This window comes from Lipophrys pholis (assembly GCF_963383615.2).
Source record: "Lipophrys pholis genome assembly, chromosome: 8".
NCBI classification, from domain to species: Eukaryota; Metazoa; Chordata; class Actinopteri; order Blenniiformes; family Blenniidae; genus Lipophrys; species Lipophrys pholis.
The window spans coordinates 31,454,484-31,475,311 of record NC_137630.1 but is presented as its reverse complement, the minus strand read 5'-3'; the positions used below and the strand labels follow the sequence as shown (position 1 = coordinate 31,475,311).

Here is a 20,828-nt window from a genome sequence, read left to right as displayed (position 1 = left end):
CCCATCACCCAACGCGTCTGGGTGGATGTCACTTTCCAAGAGATGTCTTTGGTGCATCCCATCTATGTCACCACGCTGGACACAGAACCATTACTCATTGGCCAAGATCTCCTTAACCGATTAGCCCCACTGATCGATTGCCGTCGCGGGTACCTTTGGGCCCAAGTACGCAACCCGACTCGAATCGGTCCAGACATGGACCCTCCCTCTTCTGACAGCATGAACGCTGCCATCGAGTCCAGAAGTTCTAATCCCATGTGTACGCCTTCCAAAGAATCTGGCTCAAACACCCCTCTTGTCATGCTCCCTGACGGCCAGCAGTCGCGGCAGTCTAGGAGCTATCAGTCTCTGAGAGAGCATCCATCATTCCTATGCGCACTGGCGAACGATGGATCTCCACTATACAATCCCCACATCGTGGGGGGGGTACACCTGAATGGGACCTTGGTCCCAGAGACACTCTTGGCTCTGTGGTCAGAGAAATCTGCCATTGATGCCGATCTTCTAAAGGATCTGTGCCAACACAACGCACTCCTTGTCCAAGTGCAGCACAGCCATCGCCTGCTTGCTGCAGGGTCGCCGCAGACACTAATCAAAGCAACTGGTGTATGTGCCCTCTCCGTGCAGATAGGGCAGAAGAAAGCCATGCACTATATGAGTGTCGTCCCGCAGCTCCGCCCTCCTTGTCACATAGGAGCGGATCTCCTTGTCAGGCTTGGAGTCCAGCTGGACGCCGTGAACCAGGTTTTGTGGTCACTGGCGAGCGCGGACACGCAGCATCTGACGACCGAGCCGGAGCAAATGGCATCCGGTCAGACGATCCCGCAGGCGTGTCACGCTGCTAGTGAGTTGGAAGCCACAATTCCAGCACGGACAGCCGGGTTCCCAATCCGTCTCGCACTGCTCAAGGGGCAGAGGATGCTTGGCCCACAAGCATTCTTTCAACCCTTACCGTGCTTTTCTGACCTTTGCCTGACAATTTGTGGCACACCCCTTCTAGAGCTAACCAACCGCTCAGCCTACCTGCTAGTCCAGAACCTGACCCACAATCCGGTTCAGGTGAATGCGGGAAAACCACTAGGCGTCTTGGTCGACAGCTCATTTCACGACTTCGAGCTCAGGGTGCCCGTCATTGGCGACCTACCTCCATCCCTCATCAGGGACGAGACACTCGACAAGGTGTTGTACACGTTCCCCACCCGCATGATCACCATTGCTCGTCACGAAGCCCTCGCACAGGAGGCAATCTGTGGTTCAACCCTCAGCACCGAAGGTGACATGATAGTGTACGCGCTGGCGACTCAACCAGAAAGTGCTGAGAACCCCGGTGGGCAGCCAGGGTCTGCACCGGAGGAACCGTACTCTGGTTTTGAGTCAGAGATTGAGCAGCAACTTGAAAAAGCAGATGCTCTCACGACACGGGAACAACGAGAAGCACTCAGAAATGTTTTCCGCGAATTTCAAGCGATCTTTGCTAGGGATGCACATGATTGTGGGGTTACAGACCTTCACCTAGTGCGCATTCCTACCGACCCAATGGCGCCACCATCCTTCGTACGCCAGTACAGAATCCCGCTGGCTGCCTATGAATCCATCCAGGAGATCCTTGACAAACTGCGAGAGAAGAACATTATCCGAGAGTGCAACTCGACGTACAACTCGCCAATCTGGCCAGTATTAAAACCCACTGGTAAATGGCGGCTTACCATCGACTATCGCCCGCTGAACAAACAGGTTCCTCTTTCTCGCTGGCCCATGATCCACCTGGATCAGGAGCTGGCCAAAGTAAAAGGTGCTCGTTTCTTTTCCACAGTCGACGTGGCAAATGGATTTTGGACCATGAAAGTGGATCCATCTGACCAGTACAAACTTGCTTTTTCCTTTGGCAACCGCCAGTACACCTGGAACCGGTGCCCATTCGGCTACTCAAACTCACCATCTGAGTTCAACATCTTCCTCCACAAAGCGATGAGTGACGCCGCCGCCCGAGGCAACCTCATCTATGTGGATGACATCCTCATGAGAAGCTGCACCTTTGAGGAGCATTTAGCCGAGATAAGACACGTCTTGAACCAGCTCCTGGCGGCAGGCGCCAAACTGGCACTTCGCAAAGGTCAGTGGTGCCGTACCAGGGTTGAATACGTGGGGTTACTGTCACCGGTGGCTTACCGGATCAGGATCCCAAAGCCAAGACAACCCCCGGTATACAAATGGGTCCATGCAAATCAGATCAAACCATTCAAGCCATTCAGTCTCCCGGGCCGAGAGGTTGAAACCCCTCCAAGCGAGGGGGGAGAACTTCTCGGCCAAGACCAATAACAAGCTCACTAGTAGGGCCTGGCAACTTGCATGCAAATAACACCCTGCATGCACTAACCCTGCTACCACCATCCACTCCCCAATAGTGATCACATCTCTCCGCTTCATCTGTTCCAGGATGGATCTCCCTTGGATTTTTGGCATCCTGCTCAGCCTCCGAGTCACCTCATCCATGGTGATAGTTGAACCAGGCCCCCCAACGGGCATCATCCTTCAGGGGTCGCCTGGACTTCTCATCACCCGGTGCGGCTTATACACCCAGAGGTTCTACGTGCGCCTAGACCCCTGGGATGTATACCGCAACCACATCCGCAAGCCCCCCCAGCTGACTGAGGGAAGGCTAAGCGGAATCCAGACCACCGACACCATCGAGCATGCGAAACAGGCAACGGTTCACATGCTTGAACAGTTGGACAAATTCATGGTCACTGAGAAAGACCTCAGCGACGGTAAGCGACCCAAGCGGTTCCTCGGTGCACTGCTCTCCGCAGCAGCAGGCATCGGCTCGCTGTTCTCGATTGGCCTCTCCGCAGCCAACTCGGTCAGCCTGAAGGCCCTTCAGAGACATGTCGGGGAACTCGAAGAAGAAATGCCGGAAATCCAACAGAGACTCCTAATACAGAGTGAACAGTTACAAGGCTTGACCAAAACGGTTCAGGGAACCATACTCACTGTAAACTTGCATTCTGCTTTAATCAATAACACCTTGCATGCCTTAACAACCTTGTCAAGTATCGTCAGTGAGGACATAACGTATGTGCGAATAGTCAGGGATCTTATGCAAGATCTCCTTAGAGAAGTCAGTTCCTCCGTGAGTAGCCTCAGTACCGGGAAGATCCCCACGTACTTAGTTCCACTAACACTGGTTGAACAGATTCTCAAGACCACTACCACCACTGTTGTACAACCTTCACAGGTACATCTGGCATATAGTCTCGGCAGTGCTATTCCGATCTCTGTGAACCCACAGAACCTAGAGTTAGGATTTATCCTAAACCTACCAATCATTGAAAAGCAGAATGGGTACCGTTTAAAAACCGTATTGAATGTGGGATTCTGGGAGGGTAACACACACGTACACCTCCGAACGCCACCCACACTCGCCTACCACGACGACAACCCCTCACTCTACCTGGTCCCCAATCTCAGCATGTGCACAAACACCAAAGACATTCACTGGATCTGTCCCAGCAACCCTTTCATTAGAGATGTCACCAACTATCTATGTGGGCTGAGGGCAGACGCCCCGGAGCAGAAATGTCAAGGTAGTTTGTCCATCAAAGATGAAGGAACCGAGACCAGAGTAGAGAGAGCAGGTAGTCGATGGCTCGTCAACACACCTCATTCTGAAGCGACCATGTCCTACGACCGCCATGATATAGCCACCAAGCTCACCCCGCCCAATCAAACAACATTCCTCAATGTCCCACCAGGGGCTACAGTACACATTGACGACATAATCCTCCATCATCTCGATGCCGACCGACACGAGGTGGAGATTGAGATGATGGATGCATTCGTCGGGCACAATTTCACAATTGATGCCACCCTCCAAAGCCAGCTTCTGGCTGAGGGAACCAAATTGATTAAATTCAATTTAAAGCCCACAGGGCTCTCAGCCACTTTCCCTAGGCGGGCAGGTGGACACCCATACCAAGACCATCCCATCAGCATGGCAGCGCTCGGAATGTTGCTCAGTGGCTGGATCATCACGGCCGTAGTGGCGTACGCGATGTACAAGTACATCCAGAAACTACAGGCCCGACTGGATTCCCTGACCCTGGTCTCGCCACGTTTTGTGGGCCCATCCACAAACACACAATAGGCCAGCCCTCACCCAACCAAGAGGTGAAGGCACGGCCTACTAACCCTTTTCCTAACCACCCGTTCCCTTCCTATTTCTCACTCTCCTGTCCCTTTCCTACCTCTTTCATGTTCACTGGTGACGACCCTTAAGAAATGAAATGTATGTGTGCTTAGATAGTTAGAATAGAAATAGTAAGTCTGCCCAGACTAGCCTTAGCCTGCCCAGACTAGCCCAGCCTGCTCAGGAAATAACCTCACATGTGAACTGGTGGACAGAGAAGGACAGTATGTTTCACAGGACATGGGGACGTTCACAGATTCTATGGATTGTTCGGCCCAGGTTTGCTCCAAAGACTGTGACCTGCATCCCACTCTTCGGAACAAAGGGGGGATGTTGGAGCCAAAATCCTTTGTTCACTCACCCTCATGAGGAAGGGGGGGGGGGCGAGGAGGGGGGTGAGCCACGTTTCTTTGAGAACAAAGAAACCATGTGCTCAACCCTGGAAAATTCGCCATTGATCACATGACCCCCCCCTGGGGGGCCCCCGGGTCCCCCCTCCTCTAGCTGCGGCACTGCAGCTCGACGGCAGGGGGACCCAAAATCCCGTCATCACCGGGTCACCGGCCCGGTGACGCGCAAGCCAACCCCGCGTGGATTGGCTGAACCACGGCCAACGCCGCGGGGAGCCCGGAAGACATCATAACGGTATAAATTCAGGCCCGGGAAGAGATCCAGCCTCTTCCAAAACGAAATCGCGTCAACCCAGACGCACCTTTTCGTAAGGAGACAAAGCGCCTCGTGTTAACGCACCTGGACCGGGCCTGAATTTTCTTCACCTCGCTGGACGAGCTCAAGAAAAGCGGGAATTCCCTTTATTTTTGGTTTCCCCTTCTTTTTTTCTTCCCTTTTTTTTGTTTGCATCATCCGGACCCCGAGCGCGCGCTGCAACCGCACGCTCGTCTGCAGACCGACCTGAGCATCGCTTCTTCACTCCCCCCCTCATCGCAAGAAGCTGCTGATCGCCCCTCGGATCACACTACGGGTTTCCCCTCCGTAGTCCACGTCAGGTCTCTATTTTCTGGGACGCCAGAGAACCGCCCGCGGCCACAAATCGACGGATTTCACCTGGCCACGGAAGCACGTTTCCCCCTCGTCCAACCAAGTAAGGCTTAGAGTCTGGGCAGGAATTAGAATAACGTGATATTATTATTGCTGTGTGTTTATTGTTGGTACTTGTAACTTTGGGACGCCGATCCCTGTTTCTGAGTACTTTTGTGTCTACGCGTGGACGGCCATCCACGCGAATCATCGCACGCACGCGCGAGCCTCCTCATCCTCAGCTCACGCTTCTGCTCCCAGAGTCCATATCTGCCTGAACAGCCGTTTTTGGACTCTGTACGTGTAAGCTGAGGCGGTCGCGTCAGTGTACACAGTCAGACACCCCCTCCTCTCTCCTCTCTCTCTCTCCTCTTCTCCTCTGTTTCCCTGTTCACTAACCAGCGCACGGTACGGCCGCCGCTGCCTCCAAGCGCCTCCTTTCAGTGCGTCCCTGGGACCGTGTGTAGTTCACTGCGGCTCGGATTTCTCGGCCACAAGGAATCCGGCGCGCTCCCGACGGCTACGGCCCGTGCGGAGCTCAGTGACGTCACGCTATCCCAGGCAGAGCACGCCGAGCGCCTCTGGTGACCGGGTGGGTAATCACATCGATTTCCTCGCCGGGTCGCCGAGCCGTTTGGCGCCCTCTGGTAGTCGCGTGGGTAATTGCAACCGCTCGTACCGCCATCTGGTGGTTGCATTAAGTCATCACAACTGCCCCGCGCGCCGACGCGCACCTAGTGGCCAGATCGGGTGATTACACCGGACCGCCGACGTCTACCTCCCTCTGGTGGACGTTCGTGGTCATTACCCTCTCACCAAGTCACGCCCCTTTCGCTCCACAAACCCGCACACACACACACACACATCGCTCCCCACACTCGAACACACACACACCCACTCACACACATCGCTCCCCCACACTCGAACACACACACACACACACACACACACACTCACACACACACACACACACTTTATTAGCTGGCTTTGTTTTGTATTGTGTTGTTTTATGAGATCTTGCTTGATGTTTATTGATTAGATGTGATTCATAGATTGATGATTTAGGAATAGACGTTTGTTAATAAACACTTAATAGTTGAATTGAACGATTCTTGGTGGTTTTTGTGTGCTTTTCAGCGACAACTGCTGGTTGTAACAGTCAGTGCTCGGATTTACAGCCTTCCTTTCCTGCTTCAGTTAAATTGCGATTATCATTTCAATCAGAAATAATAATTTAAACATTTTAATTGAACTTTCTTTTTTAAGACTGATGTTTCGTTTAAGACCCTAACTTCAGCTGGTGCCCCGACTTTGATTAAGTAACGGTAATATTCAATTGATTAATAGTTTGAATGGTTTAAATCAATTTCAATGATTTTAACGCTTTGGGTAATTTAACACACCTAGGAGGCGTTGGCGAATGAATGCAGGTTTTCCACGGGAATAACCCGCATTGCTTTTAAATAATTTTAAGTGTTTCATCGCATTTTCTGTGGTTAATTACCCGCACTATTATTGATTGATCTGTTACCCAGTTAACCTAATCACAACTTGAATTGTCTCTAAGCTATTGTTCATTTATTTTTGTTGCAGATAGATAATTTGTATGCTTTATTAATTAATAAATTAGTCAATTTATTCAATTAATACTCAAGAGTGCTTTTAATCATTTTTAAGTGGTTTTCGTGCATCTCAGCATCCAATTATCCAGTATTATTAATTCATAAAGCGCAAGTTTATCCAATTAATAATCCTAACTGCATTTAATTCAATTTCAATGGTTTAGCTCATTCAAATAACTCATTGTATTTAATTAGTAAACCCCGACTTTACTTAATTAATTCCAACTCCTCCTTGATTACTCCCGATTGTTATTAGATAAATAACCAAACTTGTTTGATTAACAATCCATTCTAAATTACTTGCAGATCACCTTCGGTGGTCCACTCCACCGAAGTAATTCAGCCTCCCCTCAGTTATTGACTTACAAATCGCAGGTTTGTTTCATTGATAACTTGAATCATAGGTTGCTCTCCGTAATTTAATCATCACTCGTAATCAAGTACCGTTGTTCATTGATAGGTCAATAGCCATTTGTGACGCCTTCGCAGCTTGAGCTTTTCCCCGGTTACTCCAGCGAGTCGCCTCCTGTGGGTCCACAGGCGCTTCGGTAGGTCACGCCACTGACCCGCAGTTGTCAACAAAGGAGTGACCCGTCACGCCTGTTGACCGGTCGTGCCACTGGTGGACCGCCTTCGCGATTGGACCCCGTGGAGGTTCCTCCCGTCAGGCGACCCTTTTTAGCTCAAAGCTGTTGGCCGATAACTGACTATTTACTCCAATCAACCTTTATAGCTTTGCATAACTTACACTTGGTACATTACCTTAGTAATCTATTACTCCAGTAATCCATTACTTTGGTGGCCTACCGCTAGTGATCAGTAATTGTCAACCCGTAAATAACAATTTACCTCTGTTTGGCGATTCGTTTATATGTAAATTACCTCTGACAGGGTAGAACCTTCCGGTAGCCTACCACTAGGGTAATTTGCATATTCTGATCACACGCTGACCCCAACACGGGCGACGCAGCCGACCGTGACTTTACACTGTCAGGTGCTCAATTTAGCTTTCTCCTATACCTATATATGTTTTTCTTGCTTCTGTATTTTTGATGATCTTATGTCTTGTATTTTTTGGGTTTGTAGAGCTGTAAAGCACCATGTGACTCACGTCTGTGAAAGGCGCTTTATAAATAAAGTTCTACTCTATTGGGCCAGGACATCGTTTCCAGCTCGTCCATTCACACGTCAAAGCCGAGGCGGCTATTTTGGAATTCCGCCACTCTGGAACGGATTTTAAAAAACAAAACAAAACACAAAAACTGTACCGTGGTTACATGAAACAGCGGTGTGTTGTGGGCGGGGCCTGAGGCTCCATTTTACACAGAAACAGTTTCAAGTGAAAACACGAAACTTTCGTCGTGTTTTTACACGACAATGAAGTTCGGAGCCTCTGAAAACAACTTTCTGCGGAAGGTTGAACTTTTTGAAATCACTCTTGACTCTCGTTATTATGTAGACGGCGGAAACGCTGCCCCTGGTCACATTGTTCTGCACATGCTCAGTAGAGCTAATCAGAACAATGTTTCCTCCAGGGTGTCGTGACTCCCAGTCCATATTCTCCTGGACTTGGCACTTTTATTTTGACAGTCACCGTAATAACAATCTGACTTGGTAGTTTTATTTAGAGCTCATTGTTCTCTGCTGCGTGTGTGTGTGTGTGTGTGTGTGTGTGTGTGTGTGTGTGTGTGTGTGTGTGTGTGTGTGTGTGTGTGTGTGCTTTCAGTACTAAAACTAACAACAGCACCAACTAGTGGCCCAACATGAAAACTACATTTTTTTCAGTGTTTCCAAAATGTTGCCGTGTAAACGTGAAACTTTTCTGGAACAGAAAAAGCTCAAAACAATGCACGCGCACGCACGCACACACACACACACACACACACACACACACACACACACACACACACACACACACACACACACACACACACAGAAGAATCCAGTCTCCTTGCTCCATACAACATGTTCTTTTGTTACGTGTTTTTTTTTTTAAATACTTGATGTGATGATGGACTCTGTGCTGGCGCCACGCCAGGTTTCAGACAGCAGCCGTATGATGAATCCCATCATTTCTAGTGTGTCTGTGTCGAACACCAACACGTTTCACATCATCACTTCAGCACGTCGAACCCGGGGGGCAGAAAGGAGCACGAAGTGAACAGAAGCTCCGTTCCTCCACTGCTGCTGGTGGAACCTTCAGACACGTCAAATCCCACAGACGTTCACGTCAAGCATGACTGTTTGTTGTTATTGGAACCGGAACGCTGAGTCTGGTTCTGCAGGTTTCTTCCCGTTTAAAAGGGAGTTTTTCCATTTTCACTTTCTCATCGACCGCGTTGTCTTTAACGCTGTACGAATAAAATACAAACTTATCATATGAACATCATTCTGGATTGTTCGGCCAGAGAACAATGTTCTACTCCGTTTTACGGGCGGTTCACATTGGATAGTCCGGGATTCGGTTCACTTGGGAGCCGGGGGGGGGGGGGGGGGGGGGATTTTCACCCGTTCATTTGGTTCGGTAGCGTTCACGTTCACATTAGAAACCGGATCAAACCATCTGGAAAACGTCATGCAGTTACACCAGCTGCTGCTTTGGGGGCGCTGTCGCCCAGACAAACACCAGAGAGGAAGTGAGGAAGAAACACGGCTCATTGATTGGTCCAGAACGAAAGAGGAAGTCTCGCCGCTTTTGCTACGTGGTGGCTAGGCTAGTTAGCTCGTGGCTAACGGGTAGCCACAAACAACCGCGATATAAAGTCTTCAGACCAGATATCAATTAGTCTCATTACTCCACATCTGCCAGCGAGATATTATTCAGACTTTTTCTTTCTGCATCTGCTTCTTCTGATTCACGCGGTGAGCTTTGTTTGCTACCCAGAATGCACCACGTCGCACACGCTCAGCCTAGACGGATCTAGAGAGCGACACTCCTGCATCTCTTGAAACTCGTGGAGTATCTTAAAATCTCCGTAAAGCAGAAGTGGAATGCTCTTCATTCAGTACACACACCAAGTAGTAAGTCTTATTTAAAACCACATTTTCATTCGTTTTCACACGATGTGAGGAGGTTATTGTTGTTCTCAGGAAATCCCCCGTTCAGCTTCATCCAGGATTTTAATAAATCTGGATTTTAGTCTGCGGCCCAAACTAGAAACTACAACCAAGTCACTGCTACTGAAAGCAGACGACTTGTGTTTTCTATGCCAAACTCACGTTTTGTCTTTACGACAGATTGTCTCGAAAACTGATTTTTTTTTTCCCCATTTAAGATTTATTTGCTGTAAAGTTCTGATCATTTCCACCTCCTGGAGGCTCGATGAAGGAAACAGCCGTGGAATCGATGCCGTTTAACAGCAATTCGTTTTTACAATCGTTAATGATAGAGTGTATTGTTGTCCGCTGCACGTGTGTGATTTGATTACAAAAACAAACATTCACCCGTTTCCCTTTAGTTCCTCTTTTCCTTTGATTTACATTCAAACCTTGAGATATCTGACGTTATATCAGAGGATGGAGCCTCAGGGGAAAGTGAGAGGAATCACCTTTATACTACTTTTTAAATCACATTTGTAGTTTTTTCACCACAGCAGACGTCACTGACCTTCACCATCTGATTATTATTACGCCACCTAGTGGAAGTGTGGTCTGACTGTCATAACAACGTGATCGCCTAACCTAACTCCTTTCCTTAACTCCTTTAAGAAGCCTCCTAACTCCTTTCCTTAACTCCTTTAGGAAGCCTCCTAACTCCTTTCCTTAACTCCTTTATGAAGCCTCCTAACGCCTTTCCTTAACTCCTTCAGGAAGCCTCCTAACTCCTTTCCTTAACTCCTTTAGGAAGCCTCCTAACACCTTTCCGTAACTCCTCCAGGAAGCCTCCTAACACCTTTCCTTAACTCCTTTAGGAAGCCTCCAAACTCCTTTCCTTAACTCCTTCAGGAAGCCTCTTAACTCCTTTAGGAAGCCTCCTAACACCTTTCCTTAACTCCTTTAGGAAGCATCCTAACTCCTTTCCTTAACTCCTTTAGGAAGCCTCCTAACTCCTTTACTTAACTCCTTTAGGAAGCCTCCTAACACCTTTCCTTAACTCCTTTAGGAAGCATCCTAACTCCTTTCCTTAACTCCTTCAGGAAGCCTCCTAACGCCTTTCCGTAACTCCTTTAGGAAGCCTCCTAACGCCTTTCCTTAACTCCTTTAGGAAGCCTCCTAACTCCTTTCCTTAACTCCTTCAGGAAGCCTCCTAACTCCTTTCCTTAACTCCTTCAGGAAGCCTCCTAACTCCTTTCCTTAACTCCTTCAGGAAGCCTCCTAACTCCTTTCCGTAACTCCTCCAGGAAGCCTCCTAACACCTTTCCTTAACTCCTTTAGGAAGCCTCCTAACTCCTTTCCTTAACTCCTTTAGAAAGCCTCCAAACTCCTTTCCTTAACTCCTTTAGGAAGCCTCCTAACTCCTTTCCTTAACTCCTTTAAGAAGCCTCCTAACTCCTTTCCTTAACTCCTTTAGGAAGCCTCCTAACTCCTTTCCTTAACTCCTTTAAGAAGCCTCCTAACACCTTTCCTTAACTCCTTTAGGAAGCCTCCTAACTCCTTTCCTTAACTCCTTTAGGAAGCCTCCTAACTCCTTTCCTTAACTCCTTTAAGAAGCCTCCTAACTCCTTTCCTTAACTCCTTTAGGAAGCCTCCTAACTCCTTTCCTTAACTCCTTTAAGAAGTCTCCTAACACCTTTCCTTAACCCCGTGACGTCATCCAGGGGGTTAAGGAGAAGTGGAAAGGAGATAGGAGGGACTATGAGGAAGCACCCATGGTTTTGGCTGTTGTGGACGACCACAACCTGCAGCTGTTGTTATATTATAGTTTATTGACCAAAACAATTTCATGCATCTCCATTACAGCGACAGCAAAATTACTACTACAGACATGTTTGTTTCTGCCTGTCTAACAACACCAGGACTAATAAATCAGCCAAGGACAGGGCGGGGAGGAGGAGGAGGAGGAGGAAGAAGAAAAGGAGGTGTGTGTGTGTGTGTGTGTGGGGGGGGGTTACGACTTTAGAAAAAATAGAAAGTTAATACACAGGATGACCTGAGACACGTGTGAAAAGTGAAAGCAAATGAGAAAAAAAAAGTGAATTCCATCGTGCAACTCGAACGTTTCTGCTGAATTCTGCAGAGAAGCTGCAGGAAAGTCATTTATTAAACTTTTAAGTTACAGATTTTACGCACCAGCGCGTAAAACCTGCTGCGAACCACCGTGCTCGGACACGAGTGATTTAGAACGCAGTGTGGCCGTTTCAAGTTCCGTTTCACCGGCTTGAATCACGGTCCGAAGTGCAGATCGCGCTGCTGAGAATGGGCGACTTGTTGCCCGAACCAGGTTGACCAACATCTGTCCGCAGCTCGGCTCCACGGAGCGCACATGGACGGGCAGACCTGCACACTTCCACAAGTGCACGAGTGCAAAAACACGGCGCAGTGGAGCGGAAGATGAGCCTCGACGTGTGCAAATAAAGGTTAGAGGGTTAAAGAGTGACACGATGCGAACAGAAGAGACTTTTCTCCACTGGAATACTTACATAACCATCCGAGATTCTCGAACTCATCCGCGGCAGGAAAAGTGTGAACGAGGCGGAGTTTTTCCTCTGAGGAAAAAATTCTGGGAAAAAAAGTGTTTTCTGGAGTAAAAAAAAAAATAAAAGAAGCTTTCAAAGTGTAACAAACGTGCAATGAATGTGGAAGTAAATCCGGAGAGTTGAATCCTGTGGAGTCCGGAGGCGTTCAGCGAGTGAAGGAGAGAAAAGAGCGTGCTGCGGCACATCCATTCACTCTCTCTCTCTCTCTCTCTCTCTCTCTCTCACACTCTCTCTCTCTGTCTCTCTCTCTCGCTCTCTCTCTCTTTCTCTCAGCGCGTGCCCCACTGAACACAAGGTGAACCTCCGCGTGGGTCGCTCCACGTCCAGCCCACGTGCGCAGACAGGCGGCTCCTGATTGGTCGCTCCAAGTTCACAAAGTCTTTTCCAGGTGAGACTCAAACCTTTTTCTTTTTTCTGCAAAGATTCGAAAAAGACAAATAAAACAAATAAATTGACAAATGAAATGACAAATGTGGAAACAAAGAAAAATAAAACAAATCAAAGCAAATTAAAAGATAAATAAATACACAAATACATAGCCAGGGAGTGGGACTCAATATCTATATAAGGCTTGTTTTAAAATTTAATTTAATTAAATTAGATTAAATTAAATTAAATTAAATTTAATCTTGACTTATTAAATTAATCAAATTAAATGTAAATAAATGTAATTTCATTTTTTTGTAAAATAAAATAAATCACAATAAAAATAATTGAAATAATTATTATATTAAACATATTGCAGACATGTTTCCAGACTCTCTCTCTCTCTCTCTCTCTCTCTCTCTCTCTCTCTCTCTCTCTCTCTCTCTCTCTCTCTCTCTATATATATATATATATATATATCTATCTCTATCTCTATCTCTATCTCTATCTCTATCTCTATCTCTCTCTCTCTCTCTCTCTCTCTCTCTATATATATATATATATATATCTATATCTATATCTATATATAGATAGATATAGATATATATATATATATAAAACCCATATAAAACCTATATAAAACCCTAAAACACAACAACAAGAGAGAGAGAGAGATGTATATCTATCTATCTATCTATCTATCTATCTATCTATCTATCTATAGATAGATAGATAGATAGATAGATAGATAGATAGATAGATAGATATAGATATATAGATATATATCCCTACTAACATATACATATACACTTTATAAACAATGAATCAATATAAAATAATGTATACAAATTAAAAATCTATGTCAAAGTACACACTCACCTGTCTAGACATATTAAATTATATACATACACGCATACCACACTTAATCCAACATGTGTGACAAGTGGAGTTAACAATCAAAAACAACCCCCCCCCCCCCCCAGAAAAAACCCAACAACAACAATTCCGATTTTTTGATTCAGCAAAACGTTACTATAATGACAATTATTCAATGTCCCAGTGTCCGGTTGTTATCATTACAGTGCAGGTGGAGCAGGAATAAAGCGGCGCAGACCAGAAAACAGAACTTCCAATCTTCTTGTAGTCGACTTGATGAAAGAAAATATATATCTGGGTTTTCCAATAGCAAGTTGGATACTTGCTAGTTTTCTGTTCCTGGTCTAGTGAGAATTGTGTGCCTTCCTCCTATAAACGTATAAATGTCAGGGTGTCTCTGGTGACTGAGGTTCCTCTTTGTGCCCCGGCCCCCGCAGGGTCCTGCTCCGCCCCTGTCACCCAGCAGTGTTTTCATGGAGCTCTGCTCATTTTTCTTCATTTTGTGGATCATATCTGATCCCACATACACACAGCCACACTTTATTAAAGTTCAAGTCACTCAAACAAACTAATTCATCTTTTAAATCCTGTTTTCTAATGTTATTTTAATTATTTCTGCAGGATAAACGTCACTACGCATGCGCGGTGGAGAACCCGGAAGTGAGCCGCTGCGTTCTCTCTTTGGCTTTTTCAAAAATAAAAATAGGAACAAAATGAAACTTTACTTCAATAAAGACGCTTTACCGGATTCCATCAGCTCAGACTTCAACAACCTGAACAAACTGAACGAGCAGGTAAGGTCTGCGGCACCTTCCGACCCGTTTCACGCTCAATTCGGCTCAGAAAAGGTGTTTATTCATTGAGGCGGTGAAACGTTACAATGACAGCTCAGACAGGGGAGTAACGAGTAACGAGTTACCTATACTGTAAAGAAGTACTGGCTTTGGCACTTGTGCTTTTCTTTTGAAAAATGAGAGATGGGAGATCTATTTTAGTTCCTCTTGCAGCGCACACAGTGACCAGTAACGAGTAGAAGTAACGAGAATGAAAGTAACAAGTAACTAAACACTCTACTTGAATGAGTGTTTTTGGTGCTTGTGAGATCACGTGAGGATCTGTTTCAGCTCACACAGAGGAGACCCGTCACGAGACTGGAAGTAACGAGTTACTACCAATAACAGAGTAAAGTACTGCCTTTAGTACCCGAACGGCTTTTTCAAAGACAAATCTATTTCCGCTCCTCCGACAGTTTATACAGACCAGTAATGAGTACAACTGAAGATATATGGCAGTATTTCTATACAAAGTACTTGTACTCCCTGTAACTCAGTTATTGAGATACTTCCACGCAAATACTCAGTTTGTCCTGATTTAATTTACTTTATGCCTAAATAACTATCCTGCTGCTTTTTATGACACCAGCGTCTCATATTTGACAATTTATCCACAGATTTCCCTTAAATCTTTTGACTATTCATATAAAAACAAACAAAAACACTTTTTTTTAACCTGAAGTCCTTTAATAAAGCTGTAGAGTAATAGAGTATTTTCTTGATGTGAAACAAAATAAATCAGCTGTTGTTTATTGAAAAGATTTTTATTTTTTTTTTTTAAGAGAAAAAACAACAATCTTTCTTTTTTTGCAGCAATTTCACCGTCTGATTGAAATTCTGTTCCAGTTTCTGCTGGAACCCAAAGAGGTGAATGCGCACACACACACACACACACACACACACACATACACACACACACACACACACACACACACACACACACACACACACACACACACACACACACACACACACACCTTTGATATCTGAGCCAAAGTGAAACCGTGTTTGTTCATGTGTGTGTGTGTGTGTGTGTGTGTGTGTGTGTGTGTGTGTGTGTGTGTGTGTGTGTGTGTGTGTGTGCGTGCGCAGGCGGAGCGCTTCATGCAGCAGCTCTCTGAGTTTGCAGCTGAACATGGGATGAGTGCCGCACCCCTGAAGAACCTGATGAAGAGCGTCCTCCTCGTGCCGCAGGGTGAATACATCAATCCAAACACACACACACACACACACACACACACACACACACACACACACACACACACACACACACACACCCACACACACACCAGAGTATCTGGTTCAATCCGCATGTGTCCTGCTGGTTCCTCGTCAGGCGCGCTGAAGAAGAACCTGACAGCCGAGCAGATGAGAGACGACCTCCTGACCTTAGGTGAGTCCCGGCAGACCGTCGTCACCATCGCGGCTCCAGCGCGGCTCCAGCGCGGCTCCAGCGCGGCTCCAGCGCGGCTCCAGCGCGGCTCCAGCTGGAGGTTAAAACCAAACATTCTGCCTCTTGTCTCCATTCAGGACTGAACCAGGACAAAGCCGCTCACTTCTCCCAGCAGGTGAGGACAGGCAGGGTCTCTCACAGCAGAGAAGGTCACCCCGAGTCCGGGTCCAGGTCTGCGGCCGGCCGCTTCTGGCCCGCCAGACGCATGTTTGACACTCCTGCTGCCGTTCACACAAAACTTTAGTTGTGTTCTGTGTGTGGGTTTACATGACAACGCTGAAAACACGACTTTGTGAAAACTCTCCGTCTCCATGGTAACGGGGGAAATGCTGCTAATGTGGATGCTCACCACGGCCATAGTAAATAGTTCTTCTGCACATAATCAGAATTTATAAATATATAGAGATATTTTTTAATATATATATATAATGCTGATGTTACATGTCAATATTAATTGGCCTATTTTTATTAGATTATTATTATGACATTTTTATATATATATATATATATAAAATTCATTGGAATTGGAATACCTAGTAATTGTAGTGAGAAATTCGTAAAATTATTATTAATATAACTAATTACAAAATAATAGTAAATAAAATTATTATTATGACCAATAACAACAACCACAGTAATAATAATAATAATAATATAATGTTTTTTTGTTTTATTTTATTTTCAGATGATGAGCATATTTTATATATTTATTTATTTATTTATTTTTTATTTTTTTATTATAATAATATAATCTAATAAGAATTATAAAAATAATTATTGTTGGTGATAATGATAATTTTCGTCACTATTATGATTATAGTTAAATATATTAATAAGAATTTAAAGAATTTACCTCTGTAATTAATAAAGTTATTCTAATTACAATGAATAAAATTTGTAAGCTAGAACATCAACTCTAAAAATACATGGAAGCCATAAAGTGAAAAAAAAATCAGTGGATAGTTTTTGTATAAGTCAATTAATAAGTGTTATTGACATATAACATAAAATCAATTTGGCAAAAAAAAAATAAAACAGAAGAGACAAACAAATGAAATTGAAACAGAAATTTTAGACAATGAAATATGTGTCTTAAATAAATAAATTAAACTGGACATGTGTTCTGATGATCTTCAACAGTGGAATGAAAAGGCGTCTTTTCTCTTCTTTCCTCTTCCAGTGGGGTGAAAACTGTGCTGCTCTGTCGCGACGGGCCGTGGGACAGACGCTGCTGGTCAACCAGCTGGTGGACATGGAGTGGAAGTTCGGAGGTGAGACGGGTCAGAGGTCACATGATCACAGCTTCACTCCTCGTGTTTGAAAGTAATGTCTGTTTCCACGGAAACAGCAGAAACACTGAAAATGATGTAGTTCGCATGTTGGGCCACTCGTGGGTGCTGTCGTTAGTTTTACTACTGAACGCACACACACACACACACACACACACACACACACACACACACACACACGCAGCATGCAGCAGAGAACAATGAGCTCTAAACATGGACACAGCGAGAACATTCCAGTGGAGAGAACCACCAAGATGGGTTGTTATTACAGTGACTGTCAAAATAAAAGTACCAGGAGAATATGGACTGAGAGTCGTGACACCATGGAGGAAACATTGTTCTGATTGGCTCTACTGAGCATGTGCAGAACAACTAGTTACTATGGTGACAATGACCAGAAAACAGGACAGATAGAATATACACACATATACATTATTACCACACACACACACACACACACACACACACACACACACACACACACACACACACACACACACACACACGACCACACTATTTCCAGTTTGCCTTCATTCAGACAGTGCTCCCCTTCCCAATATGCCTGATCAAACCCAAAGCATATATATAATTATATACCAACAATCACTCATGTATAATCCCGTTTCAGAGATTTTTGTAATAATTAAGTGAATTTAGATGTTTTCTGAACTTACAGTGACGGTGGGAACCAGCGAGATCCAGAAGGTGGGAAACATCTTTCTGCAGGTCTGTGGACACACACACACACACACACACACACACACACACACACACACACACACACACACACACACACACACACACACACACACTTCCCGCCTCCTGAACACACACTCTGTCCTCCATGCAGTTGAAGCTGGTCGTCCGAAAAGGAAACTCCACAGAAAACGTTTACATGGGTGAGCGAGTTCACCTCATTACCTCCTGCTGCTTTGTTTGTTTGTTTGTTTGTTTGTTTGTTTGTTTGTTTGTTTGTTTGTTTGTTTGTGAGCGTATGTGGGATGAGCAGCAGAGTTTCTGGGGTTATAAAGAAAAATCCCAAATCCTCTGAGCCAATGAAAGAAGAGCATTTCTTTGCTGACGACTCTGGTTTGTTCGGTCATAGAGCCGAAGCCTGAACCTCCCAGGACATTAAAGCTGCTCTGCTCAAAGTGAAGAAATGATCCAACAAAAGACTTTTTAAAAGTTTTGGTCTCCAGGATTTTGCTTATTGAGTTGATTTAAATGATGTTAATGCTGATTTCCATGCATGGAACTTTCAAAACGTCTGTGTGTTTGTTAGAAAAGCTCTTTTAAAGTCCTGACTTCCCTCCAGGAGGGTTTCACTGAAATCTTTAAACAGTTTCTGTTTAGGAGTTTGTTTGTTTGTTTGTTTGTTTGTTTGTTTGTTTAAAAGACAATGAAGTTCATTTAAAGAGTCGGGTTTATTTTGAAGAGTTCAGGTTTGGATTAGAGGTTCAGTATATAGAGCATCTTCCTCCTCTAACATCCAGATTATAGAGCATCTTCCTACTCTAACATAGAGATTATAGAGTATCTTCCTCTAACATCCAGATTATAGAGCATCTTCCTCCTCTAACACCAGATTATAGAGCATCGTCCGCGGTCAACTCCAGATTATAGAGCATCCTCCTCCTCTAACATCAGATTATAGAGAATCTCCCTCCTCTAACATCAAATTATAGAGTATCTTCCTCCTCTAACATCAGATTATAGAGCATCTTCCTCCTCTAACATCCAGATTATAGAGCATTCTAGAGTTTAGCTCGGACAGCCCAAAGCCCAGTTTCTACGACAGTGTCTCATAATTGTAAAACAAAGAGTTCTAAGACTTTGAATCGTTTTCAGTTTGCCGTGACTTTTTAAAAAGTGCAGTTGTGTTGTGAAGCTCGGTCGAGTCCTAAAGATCTCAGGTCGTGTGTTAAGTGTGATTTACCTTTACGAGTCTTCATGTCTTCTTCACGCGTCTGAACGAGAAACTAACTTCTTCACTTTGCTCTGTTTTGTTTTTCCTCTCAGAGCTGACGCTGCCTCAGTTTTACAACTTCCTGCATGAGATGGAGCGAGCCAAGGCCAGCATGGAGTGTTTCAGCTGAGTGTGTGTGTGTGTGTGGTGTGTGTGTGTGTGTGTGTGTGTGTGTGTGTGTGTGTGTGTGTGTGTGTGTGTGTGTGTGTGTGTGTGTGTGTGTGTGTGTGTGTGTGTGTGTGTGTGTGTGTGTGTTTATTGTACCAATAAAGAGAAAACTGCACGATGCTTCTCTTCTTTGTTTTGTGTTTTTAAAGGTTAAAAAAAACTGAATGTATGAAATGATGCATCTGTTGGAGTAGAGTGTGTGTGTGTGTGTGTGTGTGTGTGTGTGTGCGTGTGCGTGCGTGCGTGCATGCGTGCGTGCGTGCGTGTCTCTGTCTCTGTGTGTGTGTGTGTCTGTCTGTCTGTCTGTCTGTCTGTCTGTCTGTCTGTCTGTCTGTCTGTCTGTGTGTGTGTGTGTGTGTGTGTGTGTGTGTGTGTGTGTGTGTGTGTGTGTGTGTGTGTGTGTGTGTGTGTGTGTGTGTGTGTGTGTGTGTGTGTGTGTGAGAGAGAGAGAATCGACGCTCCGTCTCCTGGAGGTACTGACCCTCGTCGTTCCTCGTTTCCTTTCTGTTATTATCCTTCAATGAGTTTGATTTAATTAGACTCTATTTTTGCCCGGTGGGTTTTTATTCTCTGTCTTCTGACTCTATGATCGTCGACTCGTCAGTTTAGCCACACAACCTGACTGGTAATGGGAAGTAAGGCCACTGTTTAACTATTTAACTGCTCTTCACATGCAGTCACTCAAGTACTTTTTAAACAAGTTATTTATATCTGTAGTCTTTGTATCGAACAAAACACTGATTATAACCATATTTATTCCAGAAAAATAAAACCCCAGAAGGAAATAGAAAAACGTCCAATCTGCAGCGTGCGAAGAGATTCCGAGTCTGATAGAGGGGAAACATGAGGGCGCCAGCACGGAGGTTTTAACGGCGGTTCTAAGACACCAGGGGAGTCGTTGGTATAAGGTATAAAGTATAAGGTATTTTATTACCGTTCCTGAGAAGTGCCACTCTGATAGCGAGGCCTCTGTTTGTTTGGAGTAACTGTAGAAAGTATGAATTATTCCCAGAGCTGGAAAATATACCGACACTTTATGATTCTAGGAGCTTCACTGCTAATGTGACATCATTTACCCAGAGGCGCCGCGATCCCGCCGAGCTGCGAGCAGAACTCCTCACGCGGCGCCATCGTTATCGTAATAACGTAATAACGGTGCATTATGTAATAACGTAATACATTTTCAACTCAAAATGTAATAACGTCACTTTTGTAATAATCTGCTGCATTTTTTAATAAACGTTGTTGCATTTTGCAAAATCCTTTTTTTTTTTTTAAAAGAAAATGTAATAATTTGGTTCATTATGTAATAAATCATCAAAATTAATGAGAGACGACGTCACACCATCAGAATAACATTAATCATTCCAGTTTAATTAGGATTTATTAAAAAAA

General features: G+C 45.0%; 2 protein-coding genes across 2 annotated transcripts in view; one reads left to right on the top strand and one right to left on the bottom strand.

The window, feature by feature from the left end:
- Positions 1-12,705, bottom strand: part of dnmt3bb.1 (DNA (cytosine-5-)-methyltransferase 3 beta, duplicate b.1) — a 44,426-nt gene extending 31,721 nt beyond the window's left edge. Inside the window, exon 1 of the mRNA XM_080469377.1 lies at positions 12,426-12,705. Coding sequence (XP_080325503.1) covers positions 12,426-12,433 — 8 coding nt within the window. The 5' untranslated portion in view covers positions 12,434-12,705. The remainder of the gene's footprint in view (positions 1-12,425) is intronic.
- Positions 12,706-14,364: 1,659 nt separating this feature from the next.
- Positions 14,365-19,554, top strand: commd7 (COMM domain containing 7). Its single transcript, XM_080469379.1, has 9 exons — positions 14,365-14,518; positions 15,371-15,424; positions 15,650-15,752; positions 15,894-15,950; positions 16,088-16,125; positions 17,191-17,281; positions 17,976-18,025; positions 18,150-18,198; positions 19,319-19,554. Exons 1-9 carry the CDS (start codon positions 14,438-14,440, stop codon positions 19,393-19,395), a joined length of 600 nt encoding a protein of 199 aa, XP_080325505.1. The 5' UTR covers positions 14,365-14,437; the 3' UTR covers positions 19,396-19,554.
- Positions 19,555-20,828: the final 1,274 nt, after the last annotated feature.

What these genes read in the sequence shown, in the direction of transcription:
- commd7 (XM_080469379.1), top strand. Translation starts at nt 14,438, where the DNA reads ATGAAACTTTACTTCAATAAAGACGCTTTACCGGATTCCATCAGCTCA. An exon ending in CGTCCTCCTCGTGCCGCAGG is followed by an intron (nt 15,753 to 15,893) that starts GTGAATACATCA and finishes GTTCCTCGTCAG; the next exon opens with GCGCGCTGAAGAAGAACCTG. An exon ending in AGACGACCTCCTGACCTTAG is followed by an intron (nt 15,951 to 16,087) that starts GTGAGTCCCGGC and finishes GTCTCCATTCAG; the next exon opens with GACTGAACCAGGACAAAGCC.